Source organism: Myotis lucifugus, unplaced genomic scaffold (assembly GCF_000147115.1).
Source record: "Myotis lucifugus unplaced genomic scaffold, Myoluc2.0 scaffold_105, whole genome shotgun sequence".
In the NCBI taxonomy this organism is placed as follows: domain Eukaryota; kingdom Metazoa; phylum Chordata; class Mammalia; order Chiroptera; family Vespertilionidae; genus Myotis; species Myotis lucifugus.
Genome location: NW_005871153.1, coordinates 2,524,956 through 2,551,834, shown reverse-complemented (window position 1 = coordinate 2,551,834; position 26,879 = coordinate 2,524,956). Strand labels below are relative to the sequence as shown.

Genomic DNA, 26,879 nt, shown 5'->3' with positions numbered 1-26,879 from the left:
GTCTGCAGGCCGACGCTCTATCCACTGAGCCAAATCAGTTAGGGCAGGACTAATATCTTTTAAAAGGTAAATAATCTAAAGGGAAGAGGAGGGCTACCTGTTAGTTATATTTCAGTGTAACTTGCGTTGCTCAAACTGCTCCGCATGTGAGCACACTGAGTGAGAGAAGAGATTTCTGGGGGCGTGGAGGCTTGTGAAAGAGGCAAGCTGGGGAGCCTCTGTGGGGGCTTGGGGTCGCCAAAGAGTAGTGTGCAGACCTTTGGTCACTTCTGGAGTCAGGGAGGCAGGGCCAAGGGGTAGGAGTGCACCCAAAACTGCCGCTGGTGACATTTCCTCCAGTCATCCCAGAGATCAGCTAGGAAGACTGATCCCAACTCCCGCCCAGGTCCTGCCCCGCACCCCACCGAAACTCCCTGAACCCTCACCCTGGCCGCTCAGGTGCTAGATGCAGTGGTTCTGATCTCAGTTAATGACCCATCTCTCTGAAGCAGCTGACACCTGTTCCTCCTGAAATCCTCCCCTGCCTGGTTTCCTTAACTGCACTCCAGCCTCTCTGCATGTTTTCCTCGGGCTCATCTTCGTTCTTCTCCCATCTCTTAAACATTGATATTCCGTCGATGTTCTATCCTTGACTCAGAAGATGGTTCGTCTGATCTCACTCGTTTTCACTGGGTGATCTCACTCTATTCTGTGCACATCCACCTCCACCATTTGTGGGTTTATTCATTCAGCAAATGTTATTGAGCACTTACTAGGTGCCAAGCACAGTATGACTCCCTGGTCAAGATTTGCAACCCAGCTCTCTTTTTAAATCTCCAGATGGTACATCAAATTACCTTCAGAATTTCATTTATATATGAAATATTATTTATATTTTCATTATCTTATATGATAAAAGCCTATTATGCAAATTGACCGAACAGCAGAACAACCAGCTGAACGACCGGCGGAACGACCAGTCGCTATGACTGGTGCACAGACCACCAGGGGGCAGACGCTCAACACAGGAGCTGCCCACAGGCGCCAGGCCAGCAGGGGCCCTGCAGTCACCCCGCTGGTCACCCCACAGATTGGCCCTGATTGCCGGCCAGGCCTAGGGACCCTACCCATGCACAAATTTTGTGCACTGGGCCTCAGTTATTAATATGAGACACGGCTTTAGGTGCAAATGATTTAGTAAGGGCATTCTCTTTGGGAAAAACTTGTGAGGGAGTAGGGGGTTGGAGAAACAGAGTAGGAAAGAGGAAGGACCGAGCAAGGATGGGGTCCTAGTCTAGTCAGAGGCCTACTGGGGAAGGACCAAGCAAGGATGTGGTCTCAGTCTAGTCAGAGATCTACTGGGAGAATGCAGAGGCTCTGGAGCCTAATCACACTTCAGAGTCACTCTGCGTTAAGGTAAAGAGTCTGAGCTTTGGCACCCTTTATAAGAGAGTCACTGCCCTCCCTGAGGTGTGGGTATAACCTCCCACCTGTCTCTTGGAGACATGGAGCCCATCAGCAAGTCCCCAGAGATGATGCAGGTGTAAGCTGATGGCTACAATGCTGTCGGAGCTGGGGCTGGGCACAGTGGGCAGTAGAGGAGCCCTCAGTGGGACACCAACAGTGTCTCCTACAGCAGCTAAGACTACATCGTCCAGACCACGTGCCTGGCACCATCGTCAGTGCTTTATGTATATTAAACTTAGCCCTAAAAATAACCCTGTGATGTAGTTGCTATTATTCGTGTTTTACAGGCAGGAACTGAGGCACAGAGGTTGAAAGCGACTTGCCTAAGGTTTCCCAATAAGGAAACGATGGAGCTGGGATTTAGACTGAGGAGGGGTGGTTCCAGATTCCATATCCTTAATGCTGCCTCTGCTTCCGCAGCGTATTGAGTCTCAGCACATACCAGGCACTGTGTTAGCCACTGGGCATCCAGCACTGAATGCACACAAAACCCCGCCCTCATGGAGTTTATTTTCTAGTGAGGGAAGATGGACAATACATGAATAAGTAAAATATATGACCCAGATGGTAGTAAATGCTAAGAAAAAATAAGTCCGGGGAGAGAGGGAGGGAGGGAGGGAGGGAGGGCAGGAGGGAGGGGAGGGGAGGGCTGGGTGACAGTTGCAGCTTTAGGTGAGGCAGCCCAAGGACATTTGCACTAGGAGGACTTACCAAGATTCAGAGGATGTGGCTCCTCTGATTCTGCAGTTGTCACTCCCTCTGGCTGAGCCCAGCATACTCCCCCTCTACACAGCTGGAGGCAATCTTTTCAAACCCCCTGGTGGTGGCCCCCCAATTGTCCTCAGGATAAATCCAGCACTCCCACCATCCTTATTCGAGACCTGCTTCCATTCCTGCCTCTTCTCTGGAGTACAAATGGAAACACACATACCCTCTGTCTCAGTAATGAAAATTAATATAGGCTAACAAACTGTTAAATAAAACACGTTCTATCCTTCTACCTTGACTGATATACCTTCATAGTGACAGAGGAGGCCAGCCTTGTTGGACTCCCGAGTTCCCTGCAGAACTTGGCAGCACAGGGAGACCAGCCCCAGGCCATGCTCTGCCTCTCTGTGCCCACTGCCCAGCTCTGTCTTCCACTGTGCAGGGGTAGGGGGAAGGGGGGTCTCGCATGCATGTGGACTCCCAGGCTCAAACATCCATGTTCTAGCCACACCTTTGCAAATAGCAGCCCTTTGCCACCCCTCAGGCCTAGGTGTGCTCATGCTGATGGTGCTACTTGCCTTAGAGCAGTGGTCGGCAAACTCATTAGTCAACAGAGCCACATATCAACAGTACTTCTTCAAAATAGACTCGCCCAGGCCAAAAACCGACTTCTGCACGTGGGCCACAAAGTTTCAATCGCACTGTACATGCGCCCGAACGTGGTATTTTGTGGAAGAGCCACACTCAAGGGGCCAAAAAGCCACATGTGGCTCGCGAGCCGCAGTTTGCCGACCACGGCCTTAGAGGATTAGACCTGGGGTCCAGCTGCACAAGGGCCCAGGGTGTAGGCTAAGGGCCCTTTGGGCAGAGAATTTTAGGGTTTCAGGTAATAGGAGCTTCATTTACAAGGGGGTGAAGGTACAGTACAGACTTCATCTGGGCAAGTCTCCTTGGCCCCAGGGTGGGGTGGGAAAGGGGAGGGTACGCAAGGGGAGACCAAGCCTGGAATAGGGCTGTCAGAAGCACTCAGAGCATCACTCTCTTCCCTGCCCTTATGCCTAAACTAGAGTGAATTACTTGAACTTTCTCAGTATGCCATGCTCCTCGGCTTCTGTGATTCTGTAATGCAGACTGCAGAATACAGGTCATTCATTTGGACTCCTTGCCACAATTTCCCTCATCTCCTATGAGCTCCCTAATTAATCCTCTCTTTGCTGACCCTTAACCCCCACCGCCTATGACCAACACACCACTCACAGTGGCGATGGTGGTGGGATGTAATAGAATATAGTGACCCGAGTGTGGGCGTTACAATCAACAGCCCTGGTTCTGATTATTTGCTTAGCCACTTGCTAGTCCTGTGTCCTTCAGCAGGTTCTGTGCCTCAATTTCATCATCTTTTACATGGAGGTTGCATGCCAAGTTTATAAGGTATTGTGAGGATAGTGCAATATCGTCTGTCAAGTGCCCAACCACAGTTCCTGGCATAGAATAAGCATCTAGTGAGAAGTTCTTTTCCCTCCCCCAGCTCTGCCTCTTATTTGAAACCAAACACAAAGCACCTTGAGAGACCAGGCTGTCTCACAGAGATGCAAATTACATTAGCTCCCAGGGACCTCTCTCCCCATCTCCTGCGTTAGTGAGAACTTCTAGAGAATGTTAGTACCTATTTCTACTGTAGTTGTCAGAAACCTGCTACCCCACTTAGATGCTGGGATAGTCAGACTCCAGCTCTTGGTAGCAACACCGACTGTTGCTAGGGATGGTGGTTTCTCATGTCAGCACAATTATGGCAACAGGGATGGAGCAGGTGCACAAAGAAGTTGGTCATATCAAAGGAAAGGTAAGACCTACAGGTACCTTGCAGCGCCTGACCTAAGTGGGCATGCAACAGATGTGAGTCAAGCTGAACAAAACTAAGCTCAAAGAGAAAAGTCATTAAATCCCAGTAGAAAAGTGGATAAAAGAACTGCGTAGGTAAGTCACAGAAGAAATACTTCCAGGCCAATAAGCTCTAGCTAGTAAACAGAGAGGTACAAATTTAAATGGGCAAAGATTTCAGTGCTGATGAGGGTATAGTAAGGGGGCGGAGGGCATGTCATGCGCTGCTGGGACGATCGTGCACAACATGTAAGCTGATATGTCTTTCTGCAAAGTAGTAATGAGAATGGTTAAATAAGGCATGGTGAAGGTACAGATGGATGGACTATGTGTCATTCGGTGTGCCAGCTTCAAAGAAATGTTAAACAAGGGAAAAAACTCTATGTTACAGTGAAAAGTAGAACACTTTCTGGTATGAAAATTACATGCACAAAGAAGATTGGAGGGAAATAGGACAGAGTGTTAAAAATTCCTGCCATTAGCATCTCTTATATAAATCTTTGAAGTTTTCTGTATTTAGCAGGTGTTTCTTTTATAATGGGAAAGACATTCCATAACTTAGGAAAATGGCACATTGCTTTCATACAATAGATCAGAGAAAATTATTTATGGATGACTCTGGCCACTTGCTGATACCGATTTGGGAGAAACAGAACTTCCCATGCTGAGTCTAGTCCTTTGTATCAGCAAGAAGAAATGGAAAGTCTCCTGCCTGGGCAGTTCCCCATCTAACTGGGAGGCCCATGGCAGTTGCCTTATGCTCGAGACATCACACAGTCATGGCGGCTGTGGTGTCTTCACCAGGCTGCCATTCTCATCACTGTTGAGATTTGAGAATGAAGCCTGAAAAGGTATTTTGAGGTATTTTGTTTCCATTTGTGGCTTAATTCTTCTCATTGTGGCCTTACCTCCAGTAGTGGTAAGCGATTGGTTGGTGGAGGCACACATCTGTGGGTCATGTAACATGCACAGTGGTTTATGCCAGTACAATCCAGGGAATAGGAAAATTAAGGGAAAGACCCTAAGGAAATTCTACACCAGGGTTTATATAAGAATGTGAAACACCCAAAGTATATTTTTAGTTATAAAATAAATGGATAGGTTAAATAAGCCAAGAAGAAGAGAAGAGCCTCTAACTACCAAAACATAAACTTTCTTCCAAACTGATATGTTGTAACTATTTTGACCTTTTTCCTTCCCATTCTGATTCTTAGGAGTTATAAAGTCCAAGTGTTTAAATAAACTTTGCTCTTTAATAAGTTACATAGCAACATCTTGATTGATTCACTTAGGCTGCTTAGTTTTGGTTTTCAAGATGGTCACTGTCACTTCTTATGGCCTTGATTTTAGGAGTAGCTTCCCCTCTCTTAACTTCCTGAAGTAAGAATAAGATTGGCATGCCTTATTCATACCCTGACTCTTACAATGGAAGTACATGAGACAACAGACTGTATCCATCTTTTTCATCAGTCCCACATTTGGCCATCTGTGAGTAATCAGCATGACTCAACAATCTGATTTTTTTAATATATATATTATTGATTTCAGAGAGGAAGGGGGAGAGAGAGAGAGAGAGAGAGAGAGAGAGAGAGAGAGAGAGAGAGAGAAAGAAAGAAACATCAATGATGAGAGAGAATCACTGATCGGCTGCCTCCTGCACAGAACACACCGGGGATTGAGCCCGCAACCCGGGCATGTGCCCCGACCAGGAATCGAACCATGACCTTCTGGTTCATAGGTCAATGCTCAACCATTGAGCCACACCAGCCTGGCAACAACCTGATTTTTATAAGTTAACAAACATTCAAACTACAAGTAATACATCTTAAATACAGTGGTGACAAATATGCCTTAATCATCTCTTATCAACGGATAGAATCAGCCTAGAATCTTTTATTGAAAAAGATTCTTTGGCTCCGTTTGGGTTCAGTGGTAAAGTGTACCAGTGACTGCCATTGCTATGGGCGTGGGGAAGGGCAGCCCTCATGCCAAGGATTTTCCATCTCAGATATTAGGGCCTCAGGGACCCTGTTGGTACAGGGCTTGTCTTCAAATAGGGAAAACATGATTCCTCCCAGGAGCGAGAGAGACAAAAACTAAATGTAAAATCAAACAGAAATTGGAATACCCAAACAGTAAACACCTCATCAAGCGCCAATGACTATAGGGAAGGCTGAGTCATTTGCTGAGTGCTAGGAGAAGGCAGACACCCTGCAGCAGATGGGGGTAAGCCAGGAAGGTCTTCTGAGGCAGTGCATTTTTAGTGGGATTGGAAGGCAGCCCGCAGACCTGGCGTGAAGTTGGAAGGGTGGCCCCGATGAAAAGGAATGCAGATTTCTGGATGCTTTTGGACTGTGTACTTCAAAGTCTCAGCTGCCCAGAGTGACCATGCCGGACCTCTGACCCCCCACAGTGAGGACGTGTGCAAACGTGGCTTCACCGTCATCATCGACATGCGGGGCTCCAAGTGGGACCTCATCAAGCCCCTCCTCAAGACGCTGCAGGAAGCCTTTCCAGCCGAGATCCATGTGGCCCTCATCATTAAACCCGACAACTTCTGGCAGAAACAGAAGACCAACTTTGGCAGCTCCAAATTCATCTTTGAGGTGAGCCAGACCGCTCTCTGAGCACCCCTTTCCCTTCCACCACACACACATTTTGCACTGTGCTTCTCCATCCACCCAACTGTACCCATGTCTGTGATTGGTATTTCTGGAGTCTTTGGCTACTGTGGCTTTACCGGTTAGTATCTAGGGAGGAACAAGAGGATCAAGAGATTGTCCTAATTGCACAGTGTCAGTAGGCAATTCTGTGTACTATTGGTGAGTATGTAAATTAGGATAGTTGTTTCTGGGGGCAACTTTGTAATTTGGCCCAAATGCCTTAAAAAGAGTTTATGGCTAGTGATCTAGTAATTCTTCTTAGAAAATATTTTTAATATAAAAACTAAACAAAACCTCTTGAATATCTAATTATAATTATAAACAGATAATGGTCTACAAGGATGTTCATTCATCATAGTGTTTTTTGCAATAATATACACATATATATATACAAATTTACACACATATATACACATATACATATACATGTGCATGCATATAGTTTGTATCCTAAATATCCATTAATTTTGGTAACATTAATTCACAAATACATGAAGCTATTAAAATCATATTTAGTTATATGTCAATTATATCTCAATGCAAATCATATTTAGAAAAATAGTGTCTTTGAAAAATACTTATGATATATTGTTTTAAAAAAGGCAGGTTTTTAACCAGTGTGGGCAGTATAATCAGAAATCTGCTTTTAAGTGCATCATGAAGAAGACTGAGAGACATGTGAAAATGTTAGTAGACATTAAAGATTAAAGGTGATTTTCATTTTCTTCATATTTTCTATTTTCTCTTATACTCAAGGAGAACATGTTATTATTTCCTCTTTAGCTAGGTTTTCCCAGACAGCATATGAGGATTTTTAATGGTGACACAGCAGATTAAGTCAATGATTGAGGAACCTTTGTTCCAGCCAAATCCAAGCTGTTCCCCTTTCCCGGAACCCTAGCCTTCATCTGCAGGGGGATGAACCTTGTGTACGTGTGCATGTTGGAAAGGCGGAGCTGCACCTAAACGTACAGCAACTTTCCACTCCAGACCCTAACCCCTAGACCAGGAGTGCCTGTGTGTGGCTGGTGGCCCCATCTGAGTGAAGTGATTCTCACTCTGTTTAAATAACACAAAGAATATGACTTGGTATAAAAACAGTTCTCCTACTCTCCCGGCACCCCCACCCAACATTAGGAGCCCTGTGCTTTAATATATATATTTGCAGCCCTGTTTCAGTGCCATGCCACTTCATTCTGAAGGTTTTTCAATATACGAGTATAGATTTATTGATTTTAGAGAGGGAGAGAGATAGAAACATCAATGATGAGAGAGAATCATTAATCGGCTGCCTCCTGCATGCCCCCTGCTGGGGATCGAGCCCACAAGCCAGGCATGTGCCCTGACCAGAAATCCAACCGTGACCTCCTGGTTCGTAGGTCAACGCTCAACCACTGAGCCACACCAGCTGGGCAGGAGCCCTGTGTTTTGTAGTTTTGGTTTTTGTATACAGAGGTGGTGATAACAAGCCTATATATTTATAACCTGAAAAGAATGAAAGTACTCTTTCCAACAAGTCCTGAAACTGTGTTTCAGTATGGCTGCTCAGCCCTTCCCCTCTTCCTTCACCACAAGTTGAACAAGCTTGTCTTTGCCTCCTAAATAAGAAGTAAGGAGAGAGAGCTGGGGCCTCCCACTCAGAAGAGTATTTATAAGGCAGTGCCTTACGAACAGCCAATGAAATCCCTCATGCAGGCTGAGGGTACAGGCTTGTTCAATAGCAGATACTTAATGACTAATTGGGGCATATAATCATGGGAGACTTCCTGGATGTGGTAAACTGGGAGCCAGATTGGAAGGGGAAAGTGCTCTAGAACAGGGCTGCTCAAAGTTTAATGCACAGAGTCCCTGGGGATCGAGTTCAATGTGGATTGTGATTCAGCAGATCTGACTTCTGAGATGCTGCTTTCCAACAAGCTCCCAGGGGGTCTTAATGCTGCCGCCAAGGGCCACACTTTGAGTCGCCAGGATCTAGATTAGCAGAGGTTTGTATCAGTGGCTGCACATTAGAGTCACCTGGTGAGCTTTTAAAACTACCCATGCACACACTCCAGTCCAGGCCAACTAAATCAGAGACTGGTATCTGCTACCAGGAGAGCCTCGGTGTCGGCAGAGGCCCACCCAGCCTGAGGCAGGAAGCTTGACTCAGACAGTTGCAGCCCAAAGTTGACCCACATTGCTTCATGCAACCGTGATGATGTCCTGGGTCATGGGCCTGGCTGGGTTTTCAAGCTCTGGAGAACCAGACCCTCAGGCACTCCTGCTTCTAGCATCTGAAGTCCTGCTGTGGTGACTCGGGGGTGGAGAGGAGGAAGATGAAGGCAGCTGAGACTTAAAGGCAGCCTTTCCTGGAATAGCAAGTGGTGGGCAGGTGGAGAGGCTTTTGGAGGCAGTCAGCTGGGCTGTTGAAACTGCTTACCCTGGCTGATTTGTAGCTGATGACCAGCAGGCCACGTGCTCACCCACCGGCCCTTTCCTGCGCAGGCTGTGGTCATTATTATGTGGACTTACCTTGGCCTCTCCTCTTGACTTCCTCCCCTCCCGCCTACAGCTGCCCTGGTTTCCCCTCACTCCCCCCTCTTCACTGAGTCACCCTCTCTGTGTCTGTCCCCCAGACGAGCATGGTGTCCGTGGAGGGCCTCACGAAGCTGGTGGACCCCTCCCAGCTGACCGAGGAGTTCGATGGCTCCCTGGACTACAACCACGAGGAGTGGATCGAGCTGCGGCTGTCCCTGGAGGAGTTCTTCAACAGCGCCGTGCACCTGCTCTCCCGCCTGGAGGACCTGCAGGAGATGCTGGCTCGGAAGGAGTTCCCCGTGGACGTGGAGGGCTCTCGGCGGCTCATCGATGAGCACACTCAGCTCAAGAAGAAGGTGCTGAAGGCCCCCGTGGAGGAGCTGGACCGGGAGGGGCAGCGGCTGCTGCAGTGCATCCGCTGCAGCGACGGCTTCTCAGGGCGCAACTGCATCCCCGGCAGCGCTGACTTCCAGAGCCTGGTGCCCAAGATCACCAGCCTCCTGGACAAGCTGCACTCGACCCGGCAGCACCTGCACCAGATGTGGCACGTACGCAAGCTCAAGCTGGACCAGTGCTTCCAGCTGAGGCTCTTCGAGCAGGATGCAGAGAAGGTAGGAGGGGAGCCGGCCCACCTGGGGCTGGGGTTTGGGGGCGGGTGGCCACTGCTCTTTAGAGAAACTGATCGAGGTTGCCAGTTCAGCTTTCTGATTAATGACTTTTGTGGAAAGTTTTTTTTAAGTGTTTATTGGTACACATTTATTTTAATCATCTCTGGCCATTGCTCACTGACTTCTTAAAGCTCTCCTTATATAGTGTTTATTATGCGCCAGGCACTGTTGTAAGCACTGAGTATAAATGAACGCATTTTAACCCTCGGAAGGCCTATATGTAGGTGTATCATCATTACCCCATTTTACAGGTGAAGAAACTGAGAGGCTAAATAACTTGGCCAAACAAGGAAGTGCAGTGCGGCTGCCGAGTCCATGCTTTTCCCCACGGCTGGACATGCCCCTCTCAGGACCTGTACTGAATGGTTCGAGCCGGCTGAGCAACAAAATTAATAATACTGTTACCAGCCACAGTAACATGACTGAGGGATTAGTGCTGGGCAGTGTACTCGACTGTTGACAAAGCATTCCACGTGCAGAGCCTTACTTAACTGCACAGCTTTCCCATCCTTGGAGGTGCGTGGTGCTGCTGACCTGCAGGGAAATGGAGTGCTCCTTGATCTTGGGGCTACAATGGCAGACTTGACATATGAATCCAGCCTTTTTCAGCTTGAAGTCAGGGCTCTTTGTGCCATGCCGCTTCATTCGGAAGGTTTTTCCTCAGCAGCTCAGCCAGCACTTAAGCAGGCCCCAATGTTCTAGCAGTGAATTTTCATAGCTTTCTCCTTATCAGGGGAGATATGAGAAAGGGAAAGAGAAAAATATATCATGTAGTGCTTCTTTGCTGAGGACACAAAGGTATCTTCTCCAGGTTTTTTTCAAGGTAAAGAAGAGAGTTGCTATTATATGTGCTTTAGGGGGAGTGAAACGGGCTCTCCTCCTATCAGTTTTCTGGAAATAACTTATATTTAAATGCACAATGCTCCTCTGCATCTCTCAGTAACCTATGAATTTTACAGACAGTGTCTAATATAATGGTTTTGTGTCTTTTCAGAGCTCATATTGAAAATATCTCTAGATATTTTTAAGTGATGAATTCAGGATATGAAACTATATAATATGCATAGATGCATAACCCATGGACACAGACAATAGCATGGGGAAGGCGGGGATGGGGTGAAGGGGGGCAAAAAGGAAGGAAAAGGAGCAAAAAACACAACTCTAGACGAAACCGGTTTGGCTCAGTGGATAGAGCATCGGCCTGCAGACTGAAGGGTCCCGGGTTCGATTCCGGTCAAGGGCATGTACCTGGGTTGCAGGCACATCCCCAGTGGGAGATGTGCAGGAGGCAGCTGATCGGTGTTTCTCTCTCATCGATGTTTCTAACTCTCTATCTCTCTCCCTTCCTCTCTGTAAAAAATCAATAAAATATATTAAAAAACAACAACAAACAAACCACAAAACACAACTCTATATAATGATGATCCTAATTTATGTGAGAGTGCCAGCATAGGTATGACTGGAGGAAAATTCAGCACAATGTTAATAGTTTTGATTCTCAGAGGACAACCTTATGGTTAATTTTAATTCCTCGGTATAAATTTTATGTATTTTCCAATTTTTTATAATTTATAATCAGAAGGAAATCAGTACATGTCATTTTTTAAAATATATTTTATTGATTTTTTACAGAGAGGAAGGGAGAGAGACAGAGAGTTAGAAACATCGATGAGAGAGAAACATCGATCAGCTGCCTCCTGCACATCTCCTACTGGGGATGTGCCCGCAACCCAGGTACATGCCCTTGACCGGAATCGAACCTGGGACCCTTGAGTCCGCAGGCCGACGCTCTATCCACTGAGCCAAACCGGTTTCGGCCAGTACATGTCATTTTTAAAGACTGCATTGCCCCTTTCTACAACAGAACTTCTGAACATCATTTAAGTCAAGGGACATGTGAAGGGGTTTCTTGTATAACCTTAGGAGTTGCAGGGTTTTCCCTGACTTCCTGAGGGCTCTTTGCCCAGGGGCCTGGCAGCCTGGGTCTGACCCTGGCCTGCTCTGGGAAGGGCCACTTGGACTATGGGATCCTGTCACTGTCCACCAAGCTATGAGGCACCAGGTCAGGAGCCAGCGGCTCTGGGAAACCAGTCGCAGGTACTCTGGCTCCCGTGCCTGGGGTAAGAAAAATCTGGAATAGCTCCTTTCTATTTGGGTTTTCTTCTGCTCTGGGGCAGGGGACCTGCTTTGCAGCCTGGCCTAGCTGGCCATTGCAGTGACAGGGACAGAGGGGGAGGCAGGGGCTAGGTCTGCCTAGATGTATTTTAGAGTTTGAGGCACTTCACAGAACCCCGGAAGCTCAAGGGTAAGGGAAGATGGCATGGGGCACAGATGGTGCCTGTCTCGAAAATAAGATGAACCATATACCGTTAGCACCAGAAGACCCTGGTAGGGGAGGCTGACCTTCTAGAGTCAGACAAGTGCCAGTCCACTAGGCAGTAATTGCTGCCACACATACATTCTCTCGATTCATTCTCTCTCACAAGAATCACATGGCATATTAGTATTCCTCTTTTATAGTGGAGGAAATGGAAGCTCAGAGAGATGGAGTGGCCTGCCCAGGATCACACTGCCAGTTAGAGCCAGTATTTTGTCTCTCTAAAGCTCATCCAAGCTCTTATCCAAAAGCCATACTGTCCTCTGCTCCTAGGACCTGCTTCATGCCACCACTGAGCACTGCTTGTTAGTCTCTGAGCCCCCACCCTGATGACTCCAGGGAAAATCTCAAATCCCACCTCCCGATGCTCACTCAACAGCAGGGCTCAACCCTTCTGTGGACCCCTTCTCAGAGTAATATTTGTAAATGTACAAAATAATATATTTAGGCTTGGAAAATAATTATTGAAATACAGTTAATAAGTTTAAAAATAGCAGTAACGTGTACTTCTTTAGCATGTTAAATAATAAAATCTACTTGAAGTCTCACAATTATCACTGATTTTGAAGTAGCAATGAGCAAAAATATTTTAGGGCAACTAACCCTGATGTGATATGAAGATGTGTATTCAGAGGTACAGGTATTACGAACCGTAATGTAGCTTGTTGCCTACATTCATAATTGAAGAGAATGCTATATTTCAGTTGGAGGTTAGTGAAAATAAAGGCATATATTTTCCCCATCCAAGTACATGATCCCTGAATGCAGTACTCTCAGTTTAGGTTCCATGTAGAAGTGTGTGTGTGTGTGTGTGTGTGTGTGTGTGTGTGTGTGTGTGTATGGTGTATGGAGGGGGCAGGGGAGAGGGGACAGTATATAATAAACAAAACAGAGGGAGTGAACGGATGATGGGAAGAAAGCAGCCCAGGAATATTTTGTCATTGAGTCAGTGGTGCAAATGCTGCTCAGGCTTGACCCAGCTGCCACAGAAAATGTGCTGGGAGTAGGGAACGGGAGAAAAACAGTCCTTTTAAGTTGCTTCAAGATTAATTTAAAATATCTGTGCAGAACTCAGTGTCTCAGCCCTCTACTTATTTGGTGTTTTTGAAAGGGGGTGAGGAGGGTGGCGGTTTGGGTGAGGGCTGTGTGTATGCAGATCCACATCTAAACAAGGGCGTGAGGAAATAGTTACTGCGTGAGCCACGCTGAGCTTCCTTTCTGGTGGGAGGCTTGTCGGAGACCGCTGATTCCAGATCCGGGAAGCTCTTGGCAATCGGAGGAGTCTGGTGCTCACCCAGCTTCTATTTTTGTTAAGGGTGGGCGCAGAGTCTCCCCTCTGGCCTGTGGGGTGGTGGCTTGGTCCCAGGCCTTGAATAATAGGTGCTGCTCCTCATTTGCCAGCTGGCCTTGGAGAGTGAAGGCACCTCTCACCATCCCCATGACCTCTGTGATGACTCCCAGCATTCTTCATCTTGGGGGCGGGGTGTGGAGAGGGAGCTATTATTTCTACCCATGAAGCATTTAGGGAGGAAGAACTCTGTTCTGTAGATAATTCATAAAGCAGGGCACCGGTTCATTTAATAAATGTCTGTTGAGCAGCTGTCATGAGCACAAAACAAGGCACTTGGATAAGGAGGCGTTGGCCAGAATTTTTGCCCTGGAGCAGCCAGCTGTCCTACTTATTATGATGTATGACTGCTGTGTGCACCTCACTGTCCTAGGCACAGCCTCTGCAACTGGGAGTTTTTAGAGAACAGGTACATTGCAGCTCAGAAATGACAGGAAAATCTTAGTGAGCAATTTGTGGGAGAGCTGGATGATTCAGAGGTCATTCCAGTAGCACCCAGTGCATCTTGCTGGAGTATGAGCATCGCTGCCTCGGCCCTTGCCCGCTGGTCTGTAACTAATGGGCCTGTCCCCCACTGTGTTCACCGAACACAGGCTGGGTCACTCCTCATTAGCCAGGCGCAGATTATGGCTCTTTTTGCCGCCCTGTTTCACAGTCGGCTGCCCCCTCAGCTGCCGTGGAACCTGCGCGAAGGTGTCTGACCTGTAATCACACCCCATTCCCAGAGAGAAGGGAGGTCTCTTTCCCATTAGGGGGCAATTTGTGGTATTAAGGGTCATTAAGTAGACTCATAGATGTCCCCTCAGAAAAGGGAAGGGTGGGCACTACTCATTGGAGGATCCCCCCCAGGGCCCTCCCCTTTCCTGGGTACCTAGGACAGCTTGAACGGTATGACTGGAAGAGACCCTGATAGGGAAAAGTCTACCTCCCATGCACTGTAGGAAACCCAGCCTTACCATCCTGATGGCAGCCGTGTGACCTCACTATGCCCGTCTATGTGCTGATGCCAATGAGAAGCATCAGAAAATGCTGAAGCTCTGCACTGCCTGCCTTCTGATGTGGGGGAGGCCTACAATCATCCAGTCTTTACAGGGAAGGAGAAGTGCTTAGGAGGGCTCCCGTGCATATCTAGACTTAACTGACGGAGAAACCTTTGTCTACTCTGCTTCTGAATAAGAGGCTATCCTGATGTCTACCCAGGGGCCTACACCCTAGTTTTGCCCAAAGCCATTCCAGAAAGGAGTATATTCCCACTTCCTGTGGGAGAATCACCCAAAGCTTGGGAGAGCTCCCCAGTGGGGTTTCCAGTATTGGAACTGCACTTCTTGTTGGTTGATGCAGCACACTGTGCTTGTTTCATGTGTAAACCTGTGCTTGGGACACCCCCACAAGATCTTTACACCACGCTGGGAGGGTATTTAGGTGCCCAACTCTTCCATGACCAAGGCATCTGCCCAGATGAGGACCTCTCATTTGCTTAGGGGAGACTGGCCTCACCATACCGCCTATGGGAAAGCTCCCTTTGAAGAACTTAATTTTAAATGTCTTCCTGCATGTTCATTCTTGCAGGATGAGATTCTGTTCAGCCATGTTCGTGCTGAAATGAAGCTGTATGAGTGGGGTCCATATTTGTCCTGGGATGTCACTTACTGGTTGGGAGACCTTCGGTGCATCTTTGACCTCTGACCCCCAATTATATTTTTAAAATAGAAGAATTTGGGCTAGCTCTGTGACTTCTGACTTTTCTTCTGCCTGCACATGCACTGTTCTCATGTATGATACTCTCTTTGGGACAACATCTTTCAGCGGGAGAAGTGGTGCAGGGCATGTGTGTGATCGTGGTGGCAGTGGCCCTGACATGGAATAGGCTTGTAAGGGGGGACATAGCAGCATCTCCCCCAAAGTTTGATAGAGACCCCCACCCGCCCCAACCAAATGTGCCTACCATCCCTCCTTCTTTGAGATTTGCAGCACTAAATGATACCTATGCCCCTTTACAACTCAACAATTCTGTAACAGATTTTGCTTTTTTGCTATTCATTCTTCCTGTGTATCTGTAGGAGGCTCTTTTCTCTTCATAGTTGTTACCTTGGGTGATGATGGAAAATAAGAAACATTTCTCAGCAAATAGAATCAAAATCTGTTGAGTTCCTTTCTTGCTTTTTATTTTAAAAAAAGTCTAAGCTGCTGCCCAAGTGGGATGGTATGTATGGAAGGGCCCGGCTCTGTGCCGAGCCCAGCATAGCTGCTCCCTGGGCATGGGCTTCCCTTCCTTCCCCTGCACTATTTTCAGTCATGATTTACTCTTCAGTCATCCGGCACCTGCTGAGACCATGCAGAGTGTCATTGATGCTATCTTCCAAATGAACTTGCTCCAAATAATTTTCAATGATCCCTATGGAACAAAATCAAGAATTGAGCTTTGAGAGAATTGGCAATTATGATGTAGATTCATGGGGGCCCCCATAGATCACTAAGTTGCATGGTGCCCCTGGGTGAGACACGAGAGCAGCGCCCAGATCAAATTGGGGTCATATTTGATGGATCAGGGTTGGGGAGATGCCACTGGGAAAGGTCTCTGGAAAAACAATGTCTGTCCTTGAAGCAACCACAGAGGCAATTGATTCTGCACAAGGGGGTGTGACTGCCCGTCCCCATGCACCAGGTGCTACTGCTGCTGGTGGTCTGGGGACTACAGTCTTGAGAACCACTCCTCTATCCTCAGGTTCAGAGGCCCAATAATTACTGGCCAACTAACAAGAACAGAGCAGAATTTCCCATGGTTCTCTCCTGAGTAACTGGGGTCTGCGGTGACTGCAGTCTGGACCCTTGGCTGAGAGAATCAAAGAACATGTGCTTGTTGATGACCTACAGATCATCATAACTTAGACTTTCCAGCTGCCAGCTCCTTTACCTTTTGAACCTTGCTGAGATGGTTACTTTTCTCTCTATTTGTGTGTATGTGTTGTTGGTTGTGCATTTACTAGGCTATATAAAAAGATAAGACCAAACCATGCAGGCTAGGAGAAATCACAGCTCACCTCCTCTGCACTTTTCAGGGGATAAAGTGAGAGTGGGCAGTAGGGGAATACATTTTATGGAAACTTTTGAGACACTTGTCATCTTCTGCTTTGCATTAATAGCTAAGAGTGTCTTATTCTTCTGCAAACGTGGGGCCAGAAACATTTCCTGCAGTCCATCCAAGAAATACATCTATGCATTTTTATACTATTGGAGGTCCGTGCAAACAAAATAATGTTACTCTCATTATTTATGGGGCCCACTGGGTGAAGGGCATCACGGTAGGCACAGTACTGAGGGTTACATGCTTATTGTTCTGCTGTTTGTATGTCCTGTTCACCACATTAGCAATTCAGGACATCCCCAGGATGCCCTGTCACTGGGCAAAGTGTCCACCGCTGTTTCCTATGCTCTCCCTCCAAAGCATAAACAGTTCTGATCACTCCCTAGGGCCCGAAGTAGGACCCAAAGTCTCATCCTGCCTGGGGCGATGTGAACCAAGGGGGCCAATATGGAGAAACTGCGCTGCCTCTCCTTCCTGCTGTCCCTGGCCCACTGCCTCCTCTCTTCACCACAGCTCCAACCCCCACGCCTCTCAAGCCAGCAGTGAGCATGGCTCCACAGTCGTTTGTCAAACTGAAGTGCCATTGTAGTAATTATAATGCATAGTCTTTTTTGAATGTTGGTTTTTAAAGTGTTCTCACACCCCTGACCTTAAGAGAGTTTCTGGTCCAGCCCTTCCTTCTGCATAGAAAACTTTGACCCAGAAGCGGAGACCCACCCAAAGTCATCCATCATGGTGGGTCATCGTTTGGTGCTCCCTCCTACTTTGTGTGGCAGGCATGAGCGTGAGGATCAAGTTACAGAGGGGAAAGCAGGGACGTGGTGAGTTGGGGAGGTGTGCTTGGGATAGAGACAGGTAGGCAACATGGGAAGATATGCACTCTGCTCTGAGACTGCCCCTCCCCCAACACCTCCAACACCCACCACCTCCACCACCACCACCACCACCAGTTGCCTGAGGCTTCAAAGAGCTGCGACCTTTGGGAGCTGTTTCCTATACTCTCCCTCCAAAGCAGAAGGGCAAGGTGTTTAGGGTCAGTTTGTAATTTCCTGGGTTTTTTTTGGAGAAAGGCTCTAGTGCCCATTACCTGTTTTTTGTTTGTTTGTTTGTTTGAGAAACGCTTTAGGGTCCTCTCAATCCTGCCCTCCCTTCTCCTAAGAGCACCAACCGCCCTCCACTCCTCCCCCCCCCACCCCATTGACTGGGCTCTCGGGGAGGAAGTGTGTCTGTATTCCACCCCAATACAGGACACAGTGTCCTGTATTATTTCCAGCCTCCTGATCCTGGGAATCTCTGCTTACTTTTTCTCATTTCCTCCCCTTGAACATTAGAAACATTAGATTCCAAAAATAATCTAAGTCACAATGTTCTGCAGGCTGCATGTGTGAGTGTTTTCTCCCAAAGCTGTTTTTCTCTTCGATACATCCTTTCTCTCTCTCTCCCTCTCCTGCATTTCCAGCGTATGCTGTGGTCACTAGGCCTGCACCAGGAGTGTGGGTGTGGGAGCAACTGGAGGAAGGAATGCTTGGCATGGGAGGCCTGGCTCCCTCCCAGGTCTCTCACGAGGCTGGAAGGGTCCACGACCTGAATGATTATATGCGAATCGCCGGTGTATGTGGCCTCTCCTCATGAATGGACCCCACAGGACGGCGGACCACATGGTTGGCCCTTGGAACTGAGAACATGAACACTGTGCTAACAGTACTTTCCAGAATCCAGGTTGTCACACGGGTTCTGTTCACAGCAGTGTAGGTGAGCCAGGAAAAGTAGTGACAGTGAAAGGAGTTGTTTGAGGCCCAGGAAGTAACTGAGAAACATTCGTTTGTCAACGTTGAGTGCCTACGGTGTGTCAGGTCCTCTCTCCACTGCCAGGACCAGAGGGCGGGGGACACTGTGAGGAAAATTAGGTTCCGCATTGGTGTGATTCTAATACCTCGTAAGAAAAAGATGGCTTAGAAATAGTAACCACCCCAGGGGTAGACCCCAGTTAGATACCAAGGTCTCTGTTCCTTACTCAGCAGGAGTTAGGTTTGGGGGCTCTCATGTATATGGGGGAGAGAGTGGGAGTTAGTCCAAGAAAAAAGAGAAGCTGCCAGCTCTGCCCCAGTAGAGGAAGTGGAGGAAATGTCTTAAGCACCTTTTTGAAGAATGAAAGACAAAAAAAAATTGAATCTGTGGGGTGGGGCTTTTCAAGATTCCTTTCCAGGCATTTTACTTTGAAGAACCCATTTACCTCCCTTCCCTTCACCTTCTGTGCTACCCCACTGCACCCCTCTCCTTCCTCTCCCATTGTGACCTCTTTTCTCCTTGACCTTGCACCTCCCACAGTCTGTACTTTCCCGCCCTTTCATGCATCCATTCTCTCTGAACTTGTTGTTTAGCTTCCTTTTTGCAGTCCTGCTTCCTTGGGTGGAGCTAAGGAAGAGCTCCGTGAGTGGCTCAGGCCTCTCAAGGAGGGCAGGGAGAGCACAGGCCAGAAGAGCCAGCCAGGGCTTCTAGAAAGATCACTGGCTTTGCAGTCACAGAGACCCAGGTTTGAATCCCAGCATAGCCACTCCCTACCTGATAGGCTATCTGTGGCCAGTTCACTTTCTCTGAGCAGTTTCTTTGTCTGTAAACTGTAGAATTTTAATACATGCAGGATTGTTGTATGATTTAAAAATGTATATAGCCTGGCTGGATTAGCTCAGTGGTTGAGCATCAACCCATGAACCAGGAGGTCAAGGTTCAATTCCTGGTCAGGGCACATGCCAGGGTTGTGGGCTCGATCCCCAGTAGGAGGCAGCCAGTCAATGATTCTCTCTCATCATTGATGTTTCTAGCCCTGTCTCCTCCCTTCCTCTCTCTGAAATCAATAAAAACATATTTTTAAAAAATGTATATAAAGCATTGGTATGCCTAGAACTTAGTAGGTGTCCAATAGACAGTAGGTTTATGGAGACAGACTTGAGCTGAGTCACATAGATGGGGTCAGGAGTGGAAGAGAGGCCTGGGGAGGCTTTCTTGCATGGCCTGGGGAGGAAGGGTGAAGAGTACTCCCTCATTCACAACAAGGATGCCGAGCAGACAGTGGGCAGCATGTAGTAGCAGGGCATGGAGGGGACCTGGTGCCTGGAGAAACCAGGAAGGGACCTTGAGGAGGACCCGCCAGTCAGTATTAGAGACAAGATCTGCTGCTAGTAGAAGGAAAGGGAAATGGAAGCATGTGACCAGGTTGGCAAGATCTTAGAGCACTGTTGCTAAAGATAAGCCAGTTAAATAAGTGCCGGATATTTTGCCGGGGCCGGGCAATTGGAAGACGAGCTGGAGTCAGGCCTTCCCACATTGGAGCATAGGGCACTGGTGAGCAAATAGCTGCTGCACCGGGAAAGTTCTCTGTGGTGCCAGTCACTGCTGTAGGAACATAGATGGTGAAACATTCAGCCAAAGTTAAGGACCGGGAAAACGGAAGAGCATGTGCAAAAGCATGGCAGCCTCAAAGTCCAGGGTGGGCTCTGGGAGCTCTCACTGTCCGGTGTGACTAGAGGTCAGGCTCCATGGGGAGGAGTACAAGAGGGAAAGTCCTTGACATGCCGATCACCAGGAGTCACAACAAAGAGGGGCAGAAATCTGACCACTCCCAAGGGGAGAATGAAAGCTGGATTCTGATGAATGGTTCAGGCTGGTCCAGGAGCATCTGAGAATGCTAGACTCTTTGAATCAGTCAGAGGGTCTACCCTTAACCCAGGGCAGAGCTCCTCCAGCCACCCTCACTGACATGCGTTCTAGACTCTGGTGAGCATTTCTGGCGTTGAGGAAGCCACAGCTTTGTGAGGCAGCCTGCTACACAGCACCATTTGTTAGAAGGTCCTCCTACCACCAGGCCCGGATCTGCCTTCCTGCAGCTTTCACCATGGGGTCCCAGCTCTGCCCTCTGGGGTCCCCAAAACCAGCCCTTTCCTCCTCCCACAGGGTAGCCCTCCAATGACTCGGAGGCAGTCCTCATTGCCCTTCCTGGTGGTTTCTGCTCCAGGTGAACTCCTGTCTGTACTTTTTAATCGGCCTTCCTGTGATGGATTTTTCAACTATTAGAATGGATGAGGAAGGATCTACGTTTCTTGATCCCACTTTCACAAGTGAGAAAATTATTGTGTGTGTAGATGCATTTCTTTCTTGTAGCACAAGTTAGTCAGTCTGAAACTCCAAGATATTTCCAACCAGAGAATTATGTTCTATCATTCAAATAGAGAGGCACTGGCATACATGTGAACTCAAGATGATGTCACGGGTACATGCAGATAAACTTCAGTATGAACGTATTGAGTGGACAGGTGTCAGGTGTCCTAAGGTAGGTGTGCCCAGGTCAGCAGTCATTACTCCTCCTCAGGGAACAGTCTCCTTCCAGCCCCATCCCTGGCCCATGACTCTCCCTGAGCAAAGCTGTGGTTTCAGGGTCTCATCCTGGGGAGAGTCAGAAAACCCATGTAGAACATGCCAAGGAACATTCATTCCCTCGGAGGAAAGCTGCCTCTACTTGAATCTCAGGAGGGTTCTTCCCCCACACTCCCATTCTACCTTCACCAGGAAACCTCTCTTTCTCACCCTTTGGCTCCCCTCCAGCCCCTCCTTAGGGATCCTTTTCTAGGATAAGAAAGGCCCTGCTGTGCTAAGAAAAGACATGTTCTTTCTTGGTATAGAAAATACAGGGATATTCCGTTTTCTCCACATGAGCAGGTTGACCAATTGGTCCTACCTCACAGTGGCACTTTTCCTGCCCTAGGAGATTGTCTTGGGGAGCTGACCCTTGTCATGAGGTGCCAAGAGGAGGTGCCATCAGAAGGACGTAGGCTGGAGAGTGAGAGTGGACTTGGGCATTCGGCCTCATCATCAGGACGGCCTCTCCTGTGTTTTGCACTGTCCCACCTGCTCCTCCGCTTGTTTATACCACATCCCTCCCACTCTGCCTACGGAAGCCCTACCCTTGCTGAATGTCCAGTTCAAATGCTACTCTCTCGGCTCTTCCCTGTTGGAAGTTGTTTTTCTCTCTTCCGGGCATTTTCCTATAGCCCTTGTCCAGACTGCTCAAAATGGCCCTGTTCCAACCCATCGTGTAGTATAGCTTTATGCCAAGTGATGATACATTTATGCTCAAAGGCCTCATTCCACCAATTATATTGCAGATTCCTGGGGGTCAGGACCAGTGTCTTAGACAACTCTGTGTTCCCCAGAGGCACACAGTCAGTGCCAAATAAAATAATTGGCCATGGCATAGTCTGTACTCACTAAGCTGCCTGATGGAACAAACATTTGTGAGCACTCTGGGCTGGCACAAGAGCACCACCTACTGCTGAGTGGTGGTTTCAAGGGACGCCACTCTAATGCTCTCACTTTTTTAGCAAGTTTCATCTTGCAATTTGGAGGCAGGGAATATACTAACCCAAGTGTGAGCAGATGAGAAGGGAGTGGGAAGGAGAGGGGAAAACCCTAGAGACACTAACGGAAAGGAAATGGGCCAGCCTGGCCAGCATGGCTCAGTGGTTGAGTGTCAACCTATGAACCAGGAGGTCATGGTTCCATTCCAGGTCAGGCCACATGCCAGGGTTGTAGGCTCGATCCCCAGTAGGGGGCGTGCAGGAGGCAGCCCATCAGTGGTTTTCTCTCATCATTGATGTCTATAGAAAATGGACCAGGTGACGGACAGACTGGATGTTAGGGAGGAAGGAGAGCCCAACTTTAATGGTGACAGTAGGATGGGAGTAGAAGGGACTCCCGAAATATTTTGGAAAAAGGATGGATCACTAAATCAAACTCAAATTTTAATTTCTTTTAAGACACAGAAAAGTGAGAGAAGGTTACTAAAACGTTACCATGTGTTACCTGGTTATTGCATATCCTACTCTTAGGGACAAGGGCCCTGTCTAAACACAGGAATTCACCTTAGTCCTCTGAATAAGATTGTTAATGGAGGGTTTTGAGGAGCGATTGAGTTCTTTATTCCAAAAGTCCTTCTTGAGCTCCTGCAGGGAATGCTCTGCCAGCTGGGGTCTGGAAGCTGGATGCATGACCAAGCACCGCCTCCAGGATGTACCTGAGCCTGGCTCCCGCATGGCCCCTCACCTGCTGGGAGCCATTGCTGAAGCTACTGCTGGAAGAGGAGAGACGATGGGGGGAAGAGTGTGAACTCTCTTCCTCACCTCAAGGTCAAGCCTGCCTAGCACAGACCCCCTTCCAGCCCAGTTCGGGCCCCCTTCCCTCAGAGAGGGACTCCCGGAGGAGGGCCACCTCCTACTTAGCCCGTGTGAAAATGTTTTCCAGATGTGCAAGTGATGGGCACAGCCTATTTTAGGATGCGTGGGAGGACTGGATGTGAACATCCAGCAGACACTCCATTTTTGCAGCAATAATAATAGTTACCATTTACTGAGTGTATCCTGTGTGCCAGGAACAAGCATTAGCTCATCTAAATTAACTTGCCAAGGGCCAGATCTCAGTTTATGCCTAAATTTAGCTATGGGCTACAGCTGGGCACTATTTTCTTAGCTTGAATTAAGTAGGGTTTGACCTCTTCAATTCTAGATTTTGGGAAGTGAGTGAAGCACATTCCCTCACTCTGTTCCTGAAAATATTTTATCAGCATCTGTGGTTCAGAGGGAAGGAATTCTGCCCTTTGGAGTCAATATCCCGGGGCTGCCTGGGTTGACTCCTGGCTTGCTTGGTCCTGTTTCTTGTCTGCTTGACTGGCTGGCTCCTGGATGACCATTTCTTTCCCACAGAGGGATACTATGTGTATTGCCAGTGCTGCAGGGGATTCAGTCCATCCAGCAAACAGGCTGGAAATGCAAAACAAAACAAAAAACAGCAAAAAATCAAAGCAACCCCAAACCCCAAAGACCCACCCTTATTTAAAGTCTGAAAATATTTACATTAAAAATGGACTTGGTGAGACTTTTCATTACATCACTTAGCATGAGGAGGGCAAGAGCAAGGAGGGAGGCCTTTTTGGCCTAACATAAGCTGTCCTTCTCCAGGCAGAGCTGAGCTGCCGCTCATTTTCAAGGACAGTGTGTGATTTTAGCATGAAGTCTTGCAGCCTGGGTTTCTCTAATCAGAAAGCAGCTCCTTTTGGTGACTGCCAGCTTATCCTGGCATGGAAAGGCATTAACATCATTCAGCTTCTATTATGTGTCATACATTGTGCTGGGCACCTTTCATGTTATCTCCTCCTTTATATTTATCTTCTTTGACCCAGACATTGAAGGGTTTGTGAGAAAAAAGAGTGGAGGGGGAGGGGATGAGCAGAGGAGCAGCGGGAGGTGGAGAGCCCCTAGTTGGTGAGCAGTCTGTAATGTGGTAGTTTATTTTGTTTGTGAGATCAGGGCTGGCTTGGACTCCCCTTCGCAATGAAATCAATTTCTGTCTATCTGGGGACCTCAGTGTAGACATCCAGTTCAGAGTTAAAAGTGAATTGACCAGGTCACAGCCCTCCAGCGCCTCCCACTGTGACTGAATGGTTAAGGTGCAGTTCCTCTGCCTTTAGACCTTTGCCCCTTTGTGACCTGGCACCTCTCTCTCTCTTTCATCCCTTCTCATTGTTCACATCATGCCCTAGAGCTCTTTGTACCTCCTCACTATTCCATGTTGTTAGAAGCCTCCAGGGCTTTGCTTAGCTGTTTTCTCTCATTAAGATGCCCTCTCATCACCCCCTTCTTCACCCAAATCCTGTTGTCTCTCAAGTGTTGTCCAGTTGTTGCACCTTCTGGAAGCCATCCATGCTTTTCCCTCCCAAAGTGCTCCTCTGCTATCAGCTTATAGTATACACTTTTCATAATAGTTTTCACACTTGAAATTGACAGAATATTGAATACATTTGTCTCCTTCACTAGACTTCGATCTTTTATCATCAGTTTCTAATTCAATGTCTGGAATACAGTGGGTACTCAATAAGTGGACAAGATATTATGCTAAGCATCATGAACACAACACTATATTTATGACGAAGATGCTTTTGTCTACAAGAAACAGAAAACTAGACTTTGTTGCTGTGTTCCATCTTTTAATCCATTTTGTCTCTTTCCTGCCTATTTTTTTTAAAAATGTTAATCCTGGTTATTTTGAAAGTCTTATCTGCTAATTCATAGCCTAATCTCTGTCTGTTTCTATTGACTATTTTATTTTATGATCAGCAGTCACTTTTTTCTATTTCTTCATATACCTAGTAATTTATATTGTACACTGAATATTATCAGTGATTTTTTACAGGCTCTTGATTAGGTTATCTTTCTCAAAATACTGTTAAATATTGTTCTGGGATGCAGTTAAATTATGGGCAGATCTTGATCATGTTGAGCCTTGGTTTAGTGTTTGCTGCGGCAGATCTACTTCCATCTTTTCATTCATCACAGGGAAGAGTCCTTATTCTTAGGATGTGGTTTTTACGCCTGCAGCCTGGTCTTTCTGGGGCCCCACCTCGATGCCCAGAGTGTCCACCGAAGTCTCTTCACACTAAGAACTCCTAACATTTCTCCAGCACTATCATTTCTGTTTAGCTCTCAATATCCTCCACCTCCCACAGCCAGATATTCTGGAATGTTGCCTTGCATATGCACAGCTTAGGATTTTGCCAAGGACCTGAAGGAAATTTTAATGAAGATTTTTTAAAGCTCCTTTTCTTAGCTCCTTCCTATTCTATCACTAAAATTCCAATCACTTTACCAGCTCTGACCTCTAATCTCTGGGTTGTTTTTGTTTTAGACTTATCAAGACTGCTGCTTTCTTCTCAGCTCTCATTCTCTTGCTCCACAGTTTGGAAAATACCTTCAAGGAGAAAGCCAGGGTGAAGTGAATATAGGGCTTAATGTGTGCTTACCTTCCTTCAAGGGCCATGGGTCTATGTTGGTTTTTTACCAATGTTTTCAACTAGTTTATAGGTGGGTTAAATTTGATACCAGCTACCCGATGTTGGACAGATCTTAAATCTCCACATGCACTGTTTAAATAAAAATGCAGGTGCATCAGAATTACCTGAAGTGCACCCACTGAATCAGAATCTCAAGGGTAGGGAGGAAAGATGTGAGCATAAATATGGGGATGGCAATGACTATGATATGATGTGCAGGCGGGGAGGAAGAGGGTACCTTGAATACCAGAATAAGGAGACCGAATTTTGCATTGTAGATGACAGATAGCAGCAATAATAATGTGTGATATTTATTTTCATTTATTTATTTTTTGACCAACGGAATGACATGGTGAAAGTAGTGTACTAGAGCAGAGGGCTTGAGGGGGGCAGATGGCTTTGTATATGGGAGAAGTAGATTTAGGGAGATCAGAACAATGCCTGATACATAGTGAGTATTCAGCAATGCAGTAATCTAGGCAGGAGGCTTAGGGCTGAGTGGCAGCAGCAGTGGAAAGTAAAGGGTGTATTTCAGAGTTATTTGAGGGGAAAAAAGAACAAATGGGGTGAAGATGTGTGAAGTCAGGAGAAGGTAGTATTTTCATGGAAATGACGTAATAGTTGGAGATGCTGTGGAAGGTTGAGTCCATAAGCACCGTGTGACTAGGAATGTCTGAAATTTAGGTGTGTATTTGGGAGATAATTTGATAGTGGACTTTGGAGTTATATAGGCCTAGATATGACTTTTCAAAATGCCATTTGAGTTTTCATTATGTGAACTTGGCCAAGTTATTTAATCTCTTTGAATCTCTTTCTTTAACTAGCAAAAGATGGTGGTGATTGTATCTACCAGGTGTACTGGTTAATAATAGTGGATTTTGTAATCAAAGGAAACACGATAATTTCAAGAGAAACATCAAAAGTGCTTTATTCAAAGTAATGTCCATTGCTAGCTACACATTTCCCCCATCTTTCAGGTAATTTGTGGATACCGTCCCAATAGAACTTTTCTTGTTTTGAGGCAAACCATTCAGAGACCCAATTTTCCACTTCTTCGTACGTTTTGAAGTGCTGCTCCGAAAGTGCGTGTGCCATCGATGGGAACAAGTGGTAATCTGAAGGAGCAAGGTCTGGTGAATACGGCTGGTGGGTTAATACTTCCCAGGCAAGATCTTTTAACGTGTCTTTAACTGGTTTCAAGTGTGTGATGGTGTGTCATCATGAAGCAAAATTACTTTGCCGTGTCTTCTGGAACATTCTGGTCGTTTTACGATCAAAGCATGGTTCAAATTGATTATTTGTTGTCGGTAG

The 26,879-nt window shown here is 47.1% G+C and overlaps 1 protein-coding gene across 1 annotated transcript in view; it reads left to right on the top strand.

The window, feature by feature from the left end:
* LOC102442254 (kalirin RhoGEF kinase) overlaps positions 1-26,879 on the top strand; it is a 279,390-nt gene that overhangs the window by 31,257 nt on the left and 221,254 nt on the right. The window contains exons 4-5 of the mRNA XM_023757300.1: positions 6,449-6,641; positions 9,314-9,826. Coding sequence (XP_023613068.1) covers positions 6,449-6,641; positions 9,314-9,826 — 706 coding nt within the window. The remainder of the gene's footprint in view (positions 1-6,448; positions 6,642-9,313; positions 9,827-26,879) is intronic.